Below are 20312 nucleotides of genomic sequence, written 5' to 3' on the forward strand. Positions count from 1 at the left end.
AACCTTTAAACTTTAAGCTTAATTTTACATCATTTTGCAATTAAATCCTAATCCAATCATGACAAATTATATATTGTTAGAAAAGTTTTATGTTTTTTTAATGTAGCAAAATTAAAACGCATTTATTGCCACTCTTCAACCTGTGGGATCATTAATGGTTACATTTTTAAATCGCAATAATGTATTAAAAACCAGTGTTTCTTAACCACATTTCTGGAGGACCACCAGCTCTGCTCATTTTCCATGTCTCCTTAACCAAACACACCCAATTCAGATCATCAGCTCATTAGTAGAGATTGAAAGACCTTTAATGGGTGTGGCAGACAAGGGAGACATTTCAAACATGCATTGTTGGTGGATCTCCAGAAACTGGGTTGAGAAACACCGTTCTAAACAAACCCATCATCATGAACTATACAGTATGATTTGAAAGCTTACAATTTCTAGTCAATTGATTTTTATAGATAGTAATGAGAAAAAGACACTCGTCTGAGTAGTAATGCATTGCTTTGCTACAGCAATCCACATAAAGTGAGGGCAACAGTTAAAGGTTTAATATGCTTTTTCATTTTAATTTAGCATTGATGTTGAATAAATTAAAATATTCTTCAATTACTTTATATTATATTAAAGTATATTAATTTGAAATATTGATATCAATATTTGTATTCTGTAAGATTTTATTTTATTTTATAATAATGTTGACAATAACAATGACTTTGAATAAAATTGTATGTGACATAATAAAGACCTCATTCTTTCTGCAATGGAAAGAAAAAAACATGTGGTTTTTAAAGCCTCCAGGCTCTGTTATGGGCAGAAGCGAGTCATGCCATAGAAACTGGTGGTTACAGGTAATGGACTCTTTCCAATTACCAGATCCTCCTTTAATAAGAAAGGAAAAGGACAGAGAAATAAAACGGCAAAATGCCAAAGTGTCAATGTCAAAGATCAGGCTTCTCTTTTCATTGGATTACTTTTTTTCATAAAATGTGCAATGATAAAAAGTCAAGTTTAAAGACAAGCCAAAGCAAATAAGCATCAAGTATAGAGAAACAAATACATTTGTGCAGCACAAGTCAGTTTCTAATGCAGTGGGTTGGTTATGGTTGCAGTTTTTGTGAATAGTTTAATAATAATAATAATAATAATAATAATAATAATAATATATGATCAATGAGTCGTCACATCATACGGTTTTATGTTGATTAAACTCGTTAAATAAGGTTAATTGGTTAAATCTTTTTAAAATTCACATTATTAAAGTAACTTTAAACAGTTTGTATGAAAAAAGTTAAAAATGACTATTGATTTAAACTTATAATTTCTTAAGCATCATATGACACTAAAAGCTGGAGTAATGGAGTAATAAGGCTGAAACTTCAGGTTTAAATCTAAGGAATATTGTTTGCTAAATTATTAAATATGAAAACAGTTATTTAAACTTGTAATATTTTTTTTTTTATTGTACAGTTTTTAATTTATTTTTAGTTAAATGAATGCTGACAAGAATAGACTTATTCTAAAAACCTATAAAAACATACTGTTCCTAGAGTGCAATGTGTGCAATCCCAGAGTGCTCGGTTTCAGCATGGTGCCATGTTACGTAATGAATATACTTTGACCTGTTGATAAACACTTAAGCTAGATGTTGGCCAGCATGTTATGATATGCAGTGCTGTGTTCAGGATCATTGAAATTTACCAGTAAGCAGACAGGAAAATGTATTTACAGTGGCATTCAGTACATCAGTTGTGTGGTCATATGAGGCCTGTGTTGTGGAAATATCTCATGTGAATATAAGCGTTCACTGTTCAGCGTTCACCCCCTCTGCTCAGATTAGCTTCTGTACAGAGAGAGTTGAAATAAAAGCGAATCATAGCCTGAAGTGTTGTGCTAAGCCGACAGATTGATTACTGACAGCTACGTTAGATGAACTTACTTTACATTCAGTGGAAGAAAAAAGTATTTTAGATAAAAGAGAAAGTGACTTCAGGAAAAGAAAGATCAATTACTATAACTGTTAGATTACAGGACTTGAGGTATTGCACAAAATTAGAATTAAGAAATCCAGGATAACAGAAAACCATCTAATTTAATCAGGATACAGTCTGTTGAATGTTTGCTGATACAGGATGAAAACATGCGGCTATGTCAAGCCTGGTGTAGATAGCCAGAATAAGTACACAGGATCTATCACAGAATAAATTATGCAAATATAGATAAAACTGATGTGAGCCAATCAGGTAATGAGTTGGAAAACACCTATCTTGCCCACTGATCTGGTAACTACCACTGATCTGGGAACTCCCATTACTTTCTTCCAGCATCTTAAATGGAAACATTTGAGAAGGTGAAACATATTAACAAAATAACCGTAGTTCAATTTGCCTTTAATGTGACTACGCTAAAAAAACAGATTGAATGGATTTGCTTAACTTTTAAGTGGTTGCAAACGATTAACGTGGGGTGAATTTAAACAAATACATTTAGTTGAACATTACTAAATGTATTTGTTTATTTAAATTCAGCCCATATAAATTGTTTGCAACCACTTACCTTAAAGCAAAATTTTGCAATACAATAATTTTTTTTTTAAAGTGGTGGACATTGATGTTAATCAGGGAATTTAAAAGTAAAAGGTTAAGTAAGTTAAAAATAAATATGGTGGTTCATTCTGCTGTGGCAATGCCTGAGAAAAAATAAAGAGGATAAGTTGGAGCAATATAAAATAAAAAATATAAACAAATAATAAATAATAAAATAAAAATAATGAAATAAAATTATAAAATTTTTAATAATTAGGAATTCAAAATCTATTTACAATTTACTTTTTAAACTCACAAGCTGGAGAAGATGAATGAATGAAAATAAAATAAAAAAATGGTTAAAATTCAAAATAAGTAATAATTAATTCAAATTAAATCTACTTACAATTTAACTTTTTATATTCACATCAAATATGATGGTATATTCTGCCTGAAAACGAAAAACAAAACAAAACAAAACAAAAACAAAATGGTTTGGGGCAGTAGCAGTGCAAGCTTATCTGGCGCTCTAGGAAAATGACAGTCATGCTACCTATTCGCGGACGAAAGTGAAGAGCGGGGATGGGGGTTGGTCGGGCGGTGTCTCGGACAAAAGTGATGGGGTGTCAACATGCTGCCCCTAATAAAATGCCGCCCTGCTGCCACATTACCCATGCCTAAATCTGACAATGTGTGGAGGCTGGAAGGTTGCTGGGTTGTGGCTGGATAGGTGTCTGATATGTAAAACATATGCTGGATAAGTTGGCATGTCATTCCGCTGTGGCGACCCCTGATGAATAAAGGGAATAAGCTGAAGGAAGATAAAATAAAATAAAAAAATGGCTAAAATTCAAAATAATTAATAATTCATTCTAAATAAAAATATTTACAATTTAACTTTTTAAAATGTACCTTATATTTATCAAATATGCTGGTATATTCTGCTGTGGCAACCCCTGAAAAAGAATTAAGTGAAAAAACAAAGGAAGCTGAAAGAAGCAAAATAAATTAAAATAAAGTAAAGAATAAACCTGGGCGTCACGTTGGCGCAGTGGGTAGCATGATTGCCCCACAGCAAAAAGGTTGCTTGTTCTAGCCTTAGCTGGGCATGCTCTCCCCGTGTTCGCTTGGGTTTCCTCTGGGTGCTCTGGTTTGCCCAAGTCTAAAGACATGTGGTACAGGTGAATTGGGTAGGCCAAATTGTCCATAGTGTGTGTGAATGGGAGTGTATGGATGTTCCCAGTGATAAGCTGCGGCATCTGCTGCGTAAAACATATGCTGGATAAGTTGGCGGTTCATTCCACTGTGGTGACCCCGGAGTAATAAAGGAATTAAACCGAAAAGAAAATGAATGAATGAATAAATGAATGAATAAACTAAAATTAATAATATTTCAATTTCAAAATAAGTCTATTAGCAATCAAACTTTATAATTATTCTTTTTAGAGTTCTATTTCTATATTTTGTGTGTTTATTTTTAGTTTAACATGCAAATTGAAATTTTACCCTAGAAGCTAAAGCTCAAAACTAATAAGAGATCTCAAGACAGGGGAAGAGAGAAAAGGGTAATATGATTGAGATCAGGTCTGCACCGTCTGTCTGGCCCTAGACACAAACACTGTTGGACACACATAAATGTGTCAATACACTACACAGCTGAAATATGCATGAGGTGGCATATAACAGAGCTCTCACCTTACACACAGCTTCGCACGCCAATGACAATGAAGATTCAGTGACTGGATCTCATTTCACTGAGAGGAAGGAAGTGAACTGAACCTTAGAAGTGTTATTGTTAATTTGCTCTTTTGTCACATACAAATGATGTGATTGGCTAATGAAAATGGGGGCGATATTATTTAAACTACAGTTTTTCTTTGTTTAATGGTTTTAATTTAGACAAAATGTACTGATAAGGGTTTACAGTATATGATACACACTTCCTCTTTTGCAGTCTGTCAAAAACAAACAGATCTTTTGTGTGTGTGTGTGTGTGTGTGTGTGTGTGTGTGTGTGTGTGTGTGTGTGTGTGTGTGTGTGTGTGTGTGTGTGTGTGTGTCTTAAAGGGATAGTTCACCCCAAAATGAAAAATGACAATGCATGGCACCTCACAATGAGTACAGGAATCATCAAAGTCAACCTGAGAGTCACTAGTTTTTCTCAAAAAACAAAACAAAACAAAACAAAAATCTATCAAATGCACACCTAAACTGTAAAATATTCAATCAAATGTTTGCTGGCTCTAATAAAATGAAGTCCCGTTCAGGAACATGAAATAATTGTCAAATATTTACTTACTATTTTTCGTCTATCCTTCCTTCCAATCTAAACATAACATGTGATTGATTATTAACTAATTTTATGTACCCTGCACAGCAGCTTGGCAAACACACACACACGTGCGCATACACTCTCTCTCTCTCTCACACACACCTGTGAATGAATAAACAAATATGTGCACACAAACAAATCTGTGCCTACACTATATCACTACGTATATTAAATTTACAACGAAATTCTGGCAACCGTTCCAGTCACACTTTATTTTCATGGTCCGTTTGTTGAATTTAAGGTACATTGCATCTATATGCCAACTAATTCTTATTAGATTATAAGTAGACTGTTAGGCTGGGGTAAGGGTTTGGGTTAGTGTAAGTTAACATGTACTTTCAAAGTTTCTTATAATCAGTTTAATATCTGTTGAAGGAGCAGTATTAACCGATATTAAGTCTACTAATACTCAAATGGACCATCAAAGTAAAGTGTTACCACTGTTTCTTCTACAAACTGGAGAAAAGATATTTATTTTATGAACTGATGCAGTGTTAATTTACTAACATGTTTTAAATAGACAGGTCTGTTTTATACTGTTAACCCATAAACATGTTATAGGGAAGGCAAAACACCAGCAAGGTAACCAAGCAACAGTAAATACTGTATATATGAATGTAACTGGTAATTAAAATAATAGGATTCTATTTTCTTTGAATTATTATTACTTTTTAAATAAATATAATAACTTAATAATTTAGATAATATAAAAGTGAACATGAATTTTTTATCTATAATTACAAAACTATGTATAGTAACAAGAGTGCAACAAAATGCAATAAAATGTATATTTAATTTTTAAAGTAAAAATTTTAAATATCATAACTATTTACTTATTTTGTGTCAGATAAAGCTGAATTTGACCAACGTTTATTATTAATGTTGAAATCAGATGTGCCTCTTTTTTTTATTTTATAAGATTCTTATTAGGGCATTTAAAAAAACAGCATTTATATAAAGCAGTGGTCACCAAACGTGTTCCTGGAGGGCCGGTGTCCTGGAGATTTTAGCTCCAACGCTAATCAAACACACCTGAACAAGCTAATCAAGGTCTTACTTGGTAAACTTGAAACATCCAGGCAGGTGTGTTGAGGCAAGTTGGAGCTAAATCCTGCAGGGACACCGGCCCTCCAGGACCGTGATTGGTGACCCTTGATATAAAGCTTTGTTAATTATTTAATGTATATCAAAACAATGACACATTTTATTAAAAATGAATAATAATTACAATAATAACATTTCATTTACATTTTAAAGAACTACTATTTTTGCCCTTTTTAATGTAAAATAAGTGTTTTGTGTCTCCAGAATGTGTCTGTGAGATTTCAGGTCAAAATACTTTTCAGATCATTCATTATACCCTGTTGAAAATGTCAATTTTTGGGTCAGTGGGAACTGTAGCTGTTTTGCACCTTTAGGGTGCTTTCACACCTGTCAATCGATTCAGTTGTTCCGAAACAGAGATTATAAACGTTACATTGTTGCTCTTTGCTCTTGGTGTGGTTCGCTTTCACACTGCAAAATTTCTAATCGGACCAAGAGAGCAAAAACAAGTCACGTGCGAGTAAACTCTCCTCAGAGTGTCAGGGTTTATTTTGCAGAGTCCCGCTCAGCTGTCAGGAGACGTGGTGGTTTGGTGGTGTTTGACAAGGTGCGCGCGACGTGTTAGAGAAGTGAGGTGCAGTGGGAAGGGGTGAGAAGGGTGCGTGATGTAGCCTATTTAGGACCGGGAGGGGAGACACGAGATTACCGGGAGATTATCATTCGTTTGCGGGTATCCGGAGACTCGCGAAACTTCCCGCACTATACTCATAATTCTCTCTTTATATAGCCGTATGCCTATTACATATCCATGAAACACAGTGATATAACTGCGCTCGGATCGGATCGCTTTCTCATTGCAATCGATTCGCTCTAGAGTTCGTTTCAATCGAGCCGAGACCATCTCATTCAAGCGATCTCGGAGTGATTGATTTGGCGTGGATCCGAGAGCGATTGGTGGTTCACATATGCCAAACGAACCACGCTAACTGGGCAAACAAGACAGGTTTCAAAACAAAAGTCTAGGTGTGAAAGCACCCTTAAATGCCATTAAATGCAAATTATGGTTTTCCCCGCCCATTTAAAACAGATTCTCCTCACCAACTTCAGACATTTAGCTTCAGAGAAGAAAAAACCAGGGTCATATGTCACACACACACAGTACACAGACAGCAACTCAGACGGATGAAACAGCAAATGTGCATGAATATGACAGGATGACCATCAAACAGGTACTGCAAATACATGCTGATATTTAGAGATCTATTACAGCTAAGTTACTCTACAAAATAAAGCATCATTTAACGTTCACAAACTGAGATTCCTGTTGTACAACCCATAATTGACAATCTCTCTATTTTTGCATTGGATGTTCAGTCTTGTTTTTGAATCTGCCACTATGCTGACACGGGCATTTGTAACTCCATCCTCTTTTAAAAAGATGCTAGGGATGCATGATTGGTCGATAAAAGCTATTTTTAAGGTTATCGTTATTGGCCCGATGTCAAAATTAGACCAATATCTTTAAGCCGGTAGATTGCATAATTGTACAGAACTGCCTGCCTCACGTATGCGTGGGTCAAACTTGTTTAAACTTGTCCATTGCAATATAATGGAGCTTACCACACTTTGTTCATTTTAAAGTCAGTCTTTTCTTTATGTGGTATTGCTGTATGTTAATAACTCAGTAAGTAACTATATTCCCTATCATTTGTAAATGTGTTTGAAAGAGAGTTATTGTGAATTTTGGTTTAAATTGCGGTTTAAAATATTACAAGTGCAAACATAATAGCAGCCATATACATGTGCTAAACAACTCAATTGGTTATTTGTAATCTAATATATTATATGTTTTTTATCAACACGTTGCTTGTCACGTGTTGTTGATGTAAGACTGTATTCAGTTTGATCGGCATATTGATAATGATCATAACAAGCACACGTGATGGTTATCACCGGTAAAGTAACAGTCACCAAAATGGCACAATTAGGATCAAAGTCCAAAAAGGGAGTTTCAAAGAGTTATAAAGCATTATTTGTAAGGTATTTTTAGTTGAAACTTTACATACACACATCAGAGACTTATTTTATATCTTGTAAAAAGTAACATAATAGGTCCCCTATGGTATTTCAGGCTTTTAGTTACCAAAAACAGAACTGCATAGAATTCATATTATAATTATGTCAAATCAGTGTACAAATCAAATCACTAATTTATTGTTTTTAGTCAGCATTCACTCTAATAGTGAGTTATGTGATATGTACTATTATTGACAAGGCCTTGGGTTTACTTGAGCTCACCAGCTGACTCTGGTATTAACTCTCCAATTTACTGGAATACTATGAGCTGTCCTGGAAAACTCCAGCTGTACAAACATACATGTTTGGGCTGAAGAACGTCAAACTGTGACGATCTAGCAGGTTAGCCGACTCTTTCACACCGGGCTTGATCTTCTTCCAATCTCATAAGAACACATTTAATAATGGCAGAATTGACTCGCTTTCAGCCCTTGTATTTCAGTCTATTGATTTACGTGTGGTTAAAGTGTCCAAACACTGAGAGTAATAAAGCCAGATAAGGTTTTGTGGGAAAAGGTGGTACTCGATGGACCCCTGGGATCTTACCGTTCATCTTCTGAAATGTCTGCTATACTTCCATACAAAGATGTGAAAGAGATTCATGCACACAACAGGAATATTTTGTAAACATTTGGAAATAAAACACTGAGTCAAAGAAAAAAATATTGTCACTTCCTGATAGACGTCTAATATCAAAATTAAATGATGGAATTTGCTTTAATAGGAGAAGCAGATTTGGAGAAAATAATCACAGATCAGTGATGGGAAAATATATATATTTTAAGTTTTTGCGTTCCCTGGCAAAGATGTTTTGCGTTATCTCACAAATACATAACATCTTTGCAAAACTGTTGTTTCACAAACACTTCATACATGTCAACCATCATGTTTTTGTAGGGATTATTCCTAATTTTACCATTCTATCCCACTTTCATCCTATCATTAAGTATTTTCCCATATTTCTCCCACTTTTTATCCCAAATTGGCTTCTGTACACGCCATTTAAAGTGACACCTCTGTTATCAATCAAGTGAAGAACACCAAATGAATCTCTCGTTTTTTATTGTTTAATAACATAGGTGACTTTGTAAGAATGCACAGATCTAAAAGGAAAGCATTCCATTACTTTAGAAACAGTTTGAGCTCATTTAAGAGAAAATTAGACATTTAAAATAGAACACGCAGGACGGACATGTTTACATATTATTAAGTGTATTTGTCTGTCTAAACATACACCTGAATTCCCAAGTGTCCAGCACTTTAGCTCCTCTTTAAATGGTGTGTACAGAATCTGATCTGGGATCAGTTTATCTTATGGAGCTTGTCCATCAGTCAGCGCACATGCATTCGCTGATACAGTGGAAGGAAAGTGAATGCAGACTTTTTTATAATAATTTTAATGTGCTTTCAAGATTAAAAATATGGTAGAAATATGGGAAAATACTTAATGATAGGATGACAGCGCGATAGTATGGTAAAATACAGAAGAATCCTGGCAAAAAAATGAGGGTTGACATGTATGATGTGAACAGGAAGTGTTTGCAAGGGAACGCAAAATATCTTTGCTTTTCCTCACAAAATGTATTTGCAAGATAACGCAAAATATCTTTGCGAGGGAATGCAAAAACATAAAAATCATATATTTTCCTACCATCACGTCCCTTACGGGTCTCCTTACTTTGATGATGGACTTTGGGTAAGGGACTTTTTTGATGCACATGCTGGAATTTATTTGGTAAAAGTGTTTCCATCATAGTTTATTTGATTGGTTAAGTTTTTTTATGCACATTTTAAAAAAGTATACACATTTTGGTGTTTCCATTAAGCATTTTTTATGTGCATAAAAATAGTTGGACTGAAACACAGCTTACATCAGGCCGAACAAGTTCATGATTTTAGACTGGCCTTTACATTGAGTGCTGTGCTAGCAGAGAAAACTAGGGAATCAAATCGATAGGCTTGCATTTGATTATCATTACCAAGCGTGGATGGGAAATGAGTTCTGTAGCTAATATATTACAAAACAGATCTTGCAAGAGGCTGTTTTGAAACCACCACCTTGGATGATAAATATCGACAGACGTATTGATGTGCTAAGAGATGTGACAGAAGTGATGCATCGAGCAGTCAATCAGAGAGAAAGAGGGATGCTTGATGTTTGTGATGAACTGAGTTTTCAGATATTTGTAAGTGGAATTCATGTGAGTGAGCATGAATATTTCTCTTTCTCTCTCTCCATGTCTTTTATTTTCATTAGATTCATTTCAATTCGATCTCATTAGCCAACATGGTCTCATGTGAAGTCATTAAAATTTGTACAAGATGGAAAAATCTGATTAAGTAGTATGAGTTATGGGCTTTACAAACACATTCAACCAAATCAAACCCAATCATGAATGTACAAGGAAAAATGTACTGCAGTCTGGCATCTCATAAAAAAATGGGTTGAATTTGCATACATGCATGCCTAAATTTAACCCGACTATGTGATTTGTTAAGCATCATACTGTTTAAACAAAATAGTTTAAAAAACTGTCAGAAAGCAGAATATATAGCAAGGCAACGACTGAATCAGCTGCGTATTGTGTGTGAGTGTTGCTGTTGATATTAATAGAATTAAAAAAGTTATAATAATTGATAATCAAGACTTGTGAGTCATACAACAGTAGATAACTCAAAACAGCAACCACAAGTCTCTCTTCCATCTTCAAAAGGCTTTCTTGTCAGCAAAATAGGCAGTAAGGTGTGCCTTGCGTTTTTGGAACGTAAAAGTCCGTTCAGTGTGATCAGCCCCTAAAGCAAGAGGCATGCAGGGCGCATAAGCAGCACACAAAACGCTCACGGCCATAGATAAATCATTCAAAAAAAGTCAACTCTGAGCAGATAAAGTCCATTACGTCAGTTGCGTCAGTTTCATACTCCAATTGAATGAAAGCAGAGGCAGGGTTTTGCTTGAGGTGCCTGCAGTGTTTGTGTTGTCATGAAAACTAGAGAGACTTTTAAAGATGGAGGACAGACTAGTTTTGAGTTGTCCGGAGCTGTATGACTTCACAAATCTTGAATCTCACAATATTATTAAATATTAAAATTATAACAATATAAGCAGCAACACTCACGCACAATACGCAGCTGAATCAGTTGTGGCCTAGTGGCATAAAAAGCGCACCACGCTTCTTTTTTTTTTGTCAACAAAAAAGGCAGAGTGGTGCGCCTCGTGTTTTTGGAACGTGAAATTGCGTTCGGTGTGATCAGCCCCAAAGGCTGCATTTTTTACGCTGTAGAAATGCAAATGCTGTTCTAAAAACTATCAGCTGTGAGCACTTCTCCAACTGTCAAAACATTTAAAAACAGTAAACGCTCAGCACTGAGCAATACCGCACACTCAGCATCTGACTATGCAAAAAACAGCTTTAAAAGAGTGATGCTTCCATTGACCACAGAAAAAATTTTCTTAGCTGCCATTTCTGCAGCACAAAAACGCTTCTGTGGACATGCAGCCTAAAGGCTAAACCCTTTAATTGTTTTAAATACAAACACAACTAAAATAAATATGTCAACAGTATTCAAATGCAGCTAATGGGGCTGCTGTTTGGCTTGAATTTCTCACCAAACAGTATCCCACCTAGCAATATGGTGTTTATTAAACATGTAGAAAAATGTGGCTTGGCTAAAACAAGTCTAAATTTTTGAACTGAATATCCAACATGATGTCTAACAATACATATTATATATTATATGGGCTTTTTTAGATCTCTATTCAATTCACACTGGCAGCCCATATTTAATCAAGACGTACGTTTAGAGATCTATTTTACATCAATTAAACAAAAATACTTGCTGGCATTTTTTTTTTTTTTGAGTTAACAAGTTAAACAAATAGAAATTGGGCATCATGTATAGTGGGTGAAACCAACAGAGGACTGTTAGAAGTTCACTTGCATTGGACTTATTACTCAGATTTTTCTCCTTTTCCATTTAACTATCACAGTAAAAAAAAAATACAAATAGTTGGGTTCCAGAAAATTCCTTCATGTTATACTATCACAAATCCATTAAGTTACCTTGACTGTTTTACATGCTTAAAGGTGCAGTAGGTGATTGTCTTCAGAAACATTTTTTGTTGTGCTGGTTGAAAGTCTCTTCACAGTCTAGTAGTAATGATTAAAGTAAATAATCTAAATGTATTTATATGTATATTTATATTCTGGGTAAGGCATAAAACTAAAATATGTTCATCCAATTAAATAGAGTCGGACCGACATCTCCCATAATTCCAATAAGTAACTCAAACTGTCTGTCAACAAATGCAAATTTGGGCTTTTGCGCATCTCTGGTCACGCATATCTACCATTAGCGTGTGCATGCCTGCCTCGCGTGCATGCACACGCGAGACACAAAATCAAGTGCTGAATTGAAACTTTTTAAACTCCTGAATTAGTATTGGAGTTACTTTTGCACGCTGGAGGAAGGACGACACCACACCATGGCTGAAGTATTTCTGTTAGAGAGGTAATGTTCTGTTTTAAAACTATATTAGTTACACAGAGCTGATGTAGAGTGTATTGTGTTATGAATGGGTTCTATGCCCAGACGTGTTGTTCAGCCCCTCAAATCTCCTGGTGGAAAGATGTCACTGTTTTTTGTATCATAAGAGAGCTTATACAGATGATTTAGATTTTTATTCAGTTTAACAACAAAACATCAGTAAATAACGCTATTCCCCCTAGCCTGCTTGCTGAGTTAAAGTTGCTTTTATATTCACATTGGGTCATTTCTGAAAAATGACAGCCTGTGACGCGTTCCCGATATTGATTACCGCTACTCTGAACATTCAGTCTAAAATACCATGTAAGAGTGGCTTAGTAATAAGTGAAATTCCTGCACAACGCCTGGCCAACCATACATTTTTAAATGGCGAATGAAATGGGTTGTCTGCTGTTTTGTCGCGATGGGCACGCTCGTGATTTCAAGAGGTATGGCTTTGAATCACAGTCCCTCCCTGCCGTCCAAAGCTAATATGCTATCCGATTAATAGGAGTGTCACGATTTCGATTTTTAATCTAAATTGATCGAAATTTATGCCCAATTTTGATTATTGAATCAAAAAATAAAATCGTTGATGCTGCCACACCCCAATTCACGTCAGCTTGGCTTGCCAAGCGGGAAAAAAACAGGCTTGTTGAAGTGCTTGTTAAACTGCAGAAGCAGGAGACCCGTAGACAGAACTTAAACCCTCTCCTCTTTTAATGAAGTCGCCGGTGTGTAAGCATTTTGGATTTCCAGTGAGTTATGTTGACAACGTTCGTGTTGTCGACAAAATAAAAAACAGTTTTGCAAGCTCTGTTATGTACGTATTTGTCCAATAGACAACACCGGCATCGCGATCCTCCGCCCGCCCCCATTGCAAATCCGCTCTCGAAAAGTACACACTCAGGCCCTGTTTACACTGTCTTTGTTTTTAAATAGCATTTTAGAACGACAACAATTTGACATCCACAGTGGCGTGTAGCATTTCTGAGCAGCCCTCCTTCCTCTCTACCTCTGAAAATGCACATCACGTGAGCACACAGACACAGCCATGCGCTCGAGACAGCAGGTCCAGGCAGTCCAGACTGCTTCAATCTTTCACTCACTTGTACTTAGTCATTTTAGCGAACATCTCAGATACTGTTGGCTGGTTTCTGTTGGTTGTGCGTCTTTTTTACCGATGCCATTATAACGACACAGATCACTGCCTATTCACGAGTCCCGCAGAAAAAATGATTGACAGGTGGTAATTATGTGTATATCTTGCCTTTATTAATTTACTGTATAATTTGTTTATGGGTAAAACAAAGACCATGCAGGTCAGGTAGTTTAAACGGCAGGCTACAAATAATGAATTGGTCATTAATTAATTAATTATTCATAATCGAAAATGTAATCGAATCGTGCCTTTAGAATCGAAAATGTAATCGAATCTAGGATTTGGAGGATCGTGACACCATTACCGATTAACATTTTGGCAGATCTCCTACTGCACCTTTAAGTGAACATCAAACGATTAAATTCTCAAAAAATGTGTTGATTCAGCTTATTTTAAGTAGTTTAAACTAGCAGCAAAACATTTTTGAGTGTAACAAAATAAACTTAGTTTTGCTTGATTGCGTTTATCTCAATTTTATGTACATCCACAAGTCCCATGAATCATACTGAATGCGTTTTTTGCGTTGAGAGGTGCCTTTTTTGAATGATTTACTGAAGGCTGCGAGTGTTTTGTGCGATGCTTATGCACCCTGCGCGACTCGTGTTTTAACCGCCTGCTGTGCTTGCCGTTTTTGCCATTGCGCACTGTGTGCTTGCAGTTGAAAAAAGTCAACTCTGTTGCACCTCACGTTTTTTAAACGGTAAAGTGCATTCGGTGTGATCGGCCCCTAAAGGTGCAGTCACATCTACGGTAGCTACAGTATGCAAAATTTATTACAAAAAGTTTAGCATGAGAGCAAAATGTTTCAGCATTTAGGTTTTGCTCGTTTTTGGTCTGTATGCAAATTCTTGTACTGACCGGCAGAAAATCTGCATACAGAATGTGTGCTTGTGGTTAAAAAATTGAGGTCAGAAAGAAATCACCAGAGTTTGAGATCTTTTAAAGAGTATAAAATCTTTTAATTTGGGCACCACTTTTTCTTCAAACAAACGTCCATCTCACATTTAAAAGTAGAACAGTGAAATGGAAAAATGTGCCATTTTGAGTCAACAAAAAAACAGGTTCATTGCAGTGTATGTGTCTTTTCATCTTGGTGCATATGTGGAATAGCTTTTTAGTGTTTTCACAACAATGCTCAAAGAATGTTACAGAGAAACTGTTCCTATTATAGTCAAACTTTTTTCCATCGTGTCATCTTCATTTATTTCTGCCATCTTGATGACCAGTGAAAGAATTCATTCATTGACCATTAGCCTCAGTCTGCTAGAGCATATGGTCTTCTAAAGAGGCCTCTGCCAGTACAAGAGTTCAGATCTGGGCAAAGCAAGGACAGAGTACGTGTACGTACACGCACACACACGCACACACACACACACACACAAACACACACACACACACACACACACACACACACACACACACACACACACACACACACACATATATACAGACACACACACTGGATATGAGCCCTTTGCCTCTCAACAGGCAGCAGGCAGTCAGTGTTCAAAGCAGCAGCTCTACCATTTCTCTCTCTCACTCTTCTGCTCTCAAACAAAAACAACCGCATTACTGCAGCTCAAGAATAACAGAATTACTCGAAAGAAGATATACTTAAAAAGAGCGAGAGAACAGAAATACTTCAACAAACTGCTAACATTTTCAAAACTATCTGACACTCACTAATATATCTAAAGACAGACAGACAGACAGACAGGCAAACGGATATATATCAAAGTCAGACAGACAGATCGGATGGATATATATCTCTCTGTCTGTTATCCATTCATTTGTTTTTTTGTATGACATCTAGCTATTTGTCTGACCGTCCTTCCCTCTGAAGTCTATCAATCTGTCTGTCTGAAAGGAATGAATGGACACACAGATATATTTTTAACCTTAAAATGTAAAAAAGGTGGGGGGTGGGGGGTGGGTTGGGGTATCATTGTTGTAATCTCATTAGGAAATGTTGTGACCAATCAAACCCAGCCTGGGACATGCAAATTCATGTGCATTCCATGAGTAATGTAACAGACTGTTTTGTTCGAACAAGAAAACAATGGTGTTTGGGACTCATGGTGTGGCCATTTCCATGTATTGAACACTAATTATTTAGCTATGCCTATGGTATCTTACACAAAACACTTTATAGTAAGCAGCTAAATGCTTTTGTTTATATGCGTGTTTGTACATTTCATAATACAGTTGGATGTTTCTTAATTCTCTTTCGTAATTACAGCTGCTATGACATCTTCAAATCTAAAATTTCTCTTTCTTCCCTTCTGTACTTCTTGAGCAGTTGTACTTTTTTTTTTCACCAAATTTGTCAATCTTGCTTTTGCGAAAACGTTTCATTTTTCACTTACTAACCTTCTACAATTTAACAAATCATAAATCACATTTTAAATCAACATTCAATTCAAAAAAGTTTTTATTTTTTATTTTTTATATGAAATATATTTAAATTCTCATTCCCGAAATATAAGTCCTCTCTACCTCAACTGTACTTAAATGATTGAATGAGAATGGAGTTGACGGAGTTGACTGTGCAGCAGTATTTTTTGCTAAAAATAGAGAAACTATGATGAATTAGCTAATATTTACTCAGTGAATATATTTAGACTTTAAAAAAAAGTACATTTTCATTAAACAAAAAAATAAATGTAGAAAAGTGTTTCGGTAATGATAATCAAAAAATTGTGTAAACATTCTGACACAAGAAAATGTATTATAAACTAGAAAAATGTAAAGAAATGCTCATAGCTCAGCCATCTTGAAGTAACTGGCCCATGTGCTCTTTCACCCATAAAATTAACTTTGTGTGTGTCGTTTAATTGTTGCGAAGAATGAAAAATTACTCATGAACACATTATTTTTCAACTTTATTATTATTATACATTAATATTCAGAACGATATTTCATGTAAAATAATCTATTAGAACTATCAATTTGTTTTTAATTCTAAAATATTCATGTTAATATGTGTTTAATGACATAGCATTCAGACACAGACACATTGTGGTAATGAGAATTTAATTAAAAAAGGCAGTAAAATTATTCTTATGCTTTTTTATATTATAATAAATAACTACGTTTTATTTTAAAATCCCGATTGCGGTGTTGTTTTAATGGTTTTGTGAATAATATCTGTCTGTCTATCTATCTATCTATCTATCTATCTATCTATCTATCTATCTATCTATCTATCTATCTATCTATCTATCTATCTATCTATCTATCTATCTATCTAGGTATCTATCTATCTAGGTATCTATCTATCTATCTATCTATCTATCTATCTATCTATCTATCTATCTATCTATCTATCTATCTATCTATCTATCTATCTATCTATCTATCTATCTATCGATCTATCTATCTATCTATCTATCTATCTATCTAGGTATCTATCTATCTATCTATCTATATATCTATCTATCTATCTATCTATCTATCTATCTACAGTATCTATTCATCCATCCATCCATCCATCCATCCATCCATCCATCCATCAAATCCATCTATCTATCTATCTATCTATCTATCTATCTATCTATCTATCTATCTATCTATCTATCTATCTATCTATCTATCTATCTATCTATCTATCTATCTATCTATCTATCTATCTATCTATCTATCTATCTATCTATCTATCTATCTATCTATCAGATAGAACAAATCAATAAACAGATAGATTAACAGATATACTGATAGATAAAAATATAATAAAGTTGATTATTTTAATCAATAGTAAAGATTAAGTGCTTCATATCAGAGGTTTCTGTGGACAGAAATTTTGTGAAGGCTTCATTGTTTTCTATGTGTTTTATTGGCAGGGAGCCTGATATACCAGCCTGGGCTCCTCTCCTGTATCAGCTACAGCTTCTAGACTTCAGAGAAAAGCCAGACCCTCTTTTACTGCCCGTACCTGACCGGATCCGCATTGGCAACCAGAAACGAGAGCGAGGAAATTTCTACTTCCAGAGGGAAGAGTTCAGCAAGGCAGTACAGGCTTACTGCATGGCTCTAGATGTGCTTACAACGCGCACAAATGGTAATCCAACCCACAGCGCCCTTCAAACACCTGTGTCATTTAATGCAGTAAACAGGAACAAGCCCCTACATGCAGAAACATTCATGTGTTCAGAAATACAAAAGACTGCAGATCTCAACAACAACATTTGAAAAATTTAAGTTATATTTAAAATTAGTTTAATTGTTTAACTACTGTTCAAGAAGGTGCTATAAAAAAGCTAAGCTAAGTGTTATTTGACTAACGTCTAGGAACATTTTCAGTCAACATTATAGTCAAGTAAACTAATACTCACCAACTATATCACTTTTCTATAGGCTTGATTCTATACACAGTTAAAAACAGCCATCATTTCGGCAACAAAAAAAACTGTTAAAATTCTACAGTAAGACAAAGGGGCTGGGCGATATTGCAAAAAAAAAAAAAAAAAAAAAAGATCATGATATAATTACTCAAACTATTCAGTATTGATAATTAATGAATACTTTTTAACTATGCATTTAGGAAAATTTAGTTTTTTTTTATTTACCAATATAATTTACCAACATTATTAAGGCAAATTGTTTTAATAGTCAAAAACAAAAATATTTAAACAAAATATCTGATCTCTTCATAATAAAATGAACATAAGTGTTGAAGCACATTTTACAGTAATGTTTATTAATGTGCATTGACCCTGTAAACAAAAAACTAAACTAAACTAAAAAAAAAGAAAAAAAAGAAGAGACTCTTAAACTTGATAAATAAATGTTACAAAGTGTGTGCAATGGTAAAGCATAAATACTGAACAATCAAAGCAAACTTTAAGGTGTGAATAATAATGATACCTCAAACTCTGTCAACAACACAAATTAAGAGAATCAAATCTGAACTTTCAAGTAAAGGAACCAGCCATCATTTTTCAAATACATATTGCAACATTACAAAAAAAAGTTGAATGACTGTATTACCCCTAAACAAATCTTTCAGATGAGGCACTAGTGGCTGGGATGCACAAGAAAAGAAACCAAAAAGCCACTCTGGTGACATCCTTACATTCTTTTTTATTTACCATCTCCACACTGCTGCTAGCCACTGTACTCAATTTAGCATTTTCTCAGAGGATGACAAACGGACAAATCATTGCTGCAGCTCTGATGCAAGTTTATGGAGAAAAGTAAAAAGTGCTGCAGTGTTTGGATGTGCTGTGTTTGTCTGAGGTAATTAGTCTGCTGTTATTACTAAAATGTGCAAATTCCATACAAAGTGTGAAGCAGATTGGTTAGTTTTACTTGTACAGTTGAAGTTAGAATTAGTAGCCCCCCTTTGAATCTTATTTTCTTTTTTTATTGTTTCCTGAATTATGTTAAACAGACCAAAGAACTTTTCACATAAAGTCTTATTTGTTTTATTTTGGCTAAAATAAAAGCAGTTTTTAATTTTTAAAAAATCATTTTAAGGTCAAAATTATTAGCCCCTTAAAGATATAATTATTTCGATAGTCTACAAAACAAATCATCATTATACAATAACTTGCCTAATTACCCTAACCAGCCTAATTAAACTAATTAAGCATTTAAATGTCACTTTAAGCTGTATAGAAGTGTCTTGAAAAATATCTAGTAAAATATTATATATATATTATATATTTACTGTCATCATGGCAAAGATAAAATAAATCAGTTATATTTGAATTTTAAAACAATCAATGCCAATAACAAACAAAAATTATTACTAATTAAATTATTATAAACACACATACACACACACACACACACACACACACACACACACACACACACACACACACACACACACACACACAGACAACGCGCGCAGTACAGCGGACCTGGTGAGCGAGGGATTCCTTCAGGTTCATCCACACGCACGATTGCGTTCATCAAATTTGCTTAAACTAAGCATTCTAAACTATGGCTGTATTTTACAAACAAGGATTCTGACACAGTGACGTAAAGCAGACACTTTACAAAAGTTGCATGTAGGGGGGAAACACGTCAAACTTATGAAATGTGAGGGCTCATGGACGCAGCTTAAAGGCAGAGAAACGGGGTGTCTTTGACAGCTTTCGACTTCATCTACCACTTTCACTACAGTACATTTACATAAACACCAATACTCCGCTTTTATGATTAAGATAATACTGATTAAGAGTCTACCATGTAAGCAGCTATTTTTGATTACCTTAAAGGATCACGCGAGTCCCAAAATGCAGAGGTTTTTCTTTCCGTTCGCCATGAGATAACAAATTCCATTAAAACATCTTGAATGACAATATGCTGAATGAGAGTGAACTGCTGAACTGCAGTTAAAGTCTAAAGATTAAAAATGAAGCTCTGAACATGAAATTCTGGAGGAAATGCAGGATAGCCTGAAGATGTGACATGAATTGTTTTTACTGAAACATTCTTTCTAAAAGTGCATCCTTAGTCTTGTCCAAATTTCACGCTGCCCTCAACCCGAAAGTGACCAGTTCGCAGATTAAAGTTAGGACCGGGGGGTTCGCTCATTATTCTGCTGCCCTGAACACGTCGGCCACAACAGGAAATAAAAAAAACTGCGTTATTTTTTTACGCGTTAAACATTTAAAATTAATGACGTGCATTTATAAAAT

At 34.9% G+C, this 20312-nt stretch overlaps 2 protein-coding genes across 5 annotated transcripts in view; one reads left to right on the top strand and one right to left on the bottom strand.

The window, feature by feature from the left end:
* Positions 1-20312, bottom strand: part of LOC147839744 (uncharacterized) — a 512229-nt gene that overhangs the window by 337322 nt on the left and 154595 nt on the right. The window lies entirely within an intron of this gene.
* fkbp16 (FKBP prolyl isomerase 16) overlaps positions 1-20312 on the top strand; it is a 95276-nt gene that overhangs the window by 64605 nt on the left and 10359 nt on the right. For all 4 annotated transcript variants that reach the window (XR_015514273.1, XR_015514272.1, XM_087291937.1 and 1 more), the window contains 1 exon segment: positions 17505-17722. Coding sequence is in view for 2 of the 4 variants with exons in the window: in XM_087291937.1 (XP_087148063.1) it covers positions 17505-17722 (218 nt within the window). In the remaining 2 variants the exon portion in view is untranslated.

Source organism: Danio rerio, chromosome 18, assembly GCF_052040795.2.
Source record: "Danio rerio strain M-AB ecotype USA chromosome 18, GRCz13ab, whole genome shotgun sequence".
NCBI lineage: Eukaryota > Metazoa > Chordata > Actinopteri > Cypriniformes > Danionidae > Danio > Danio rerio.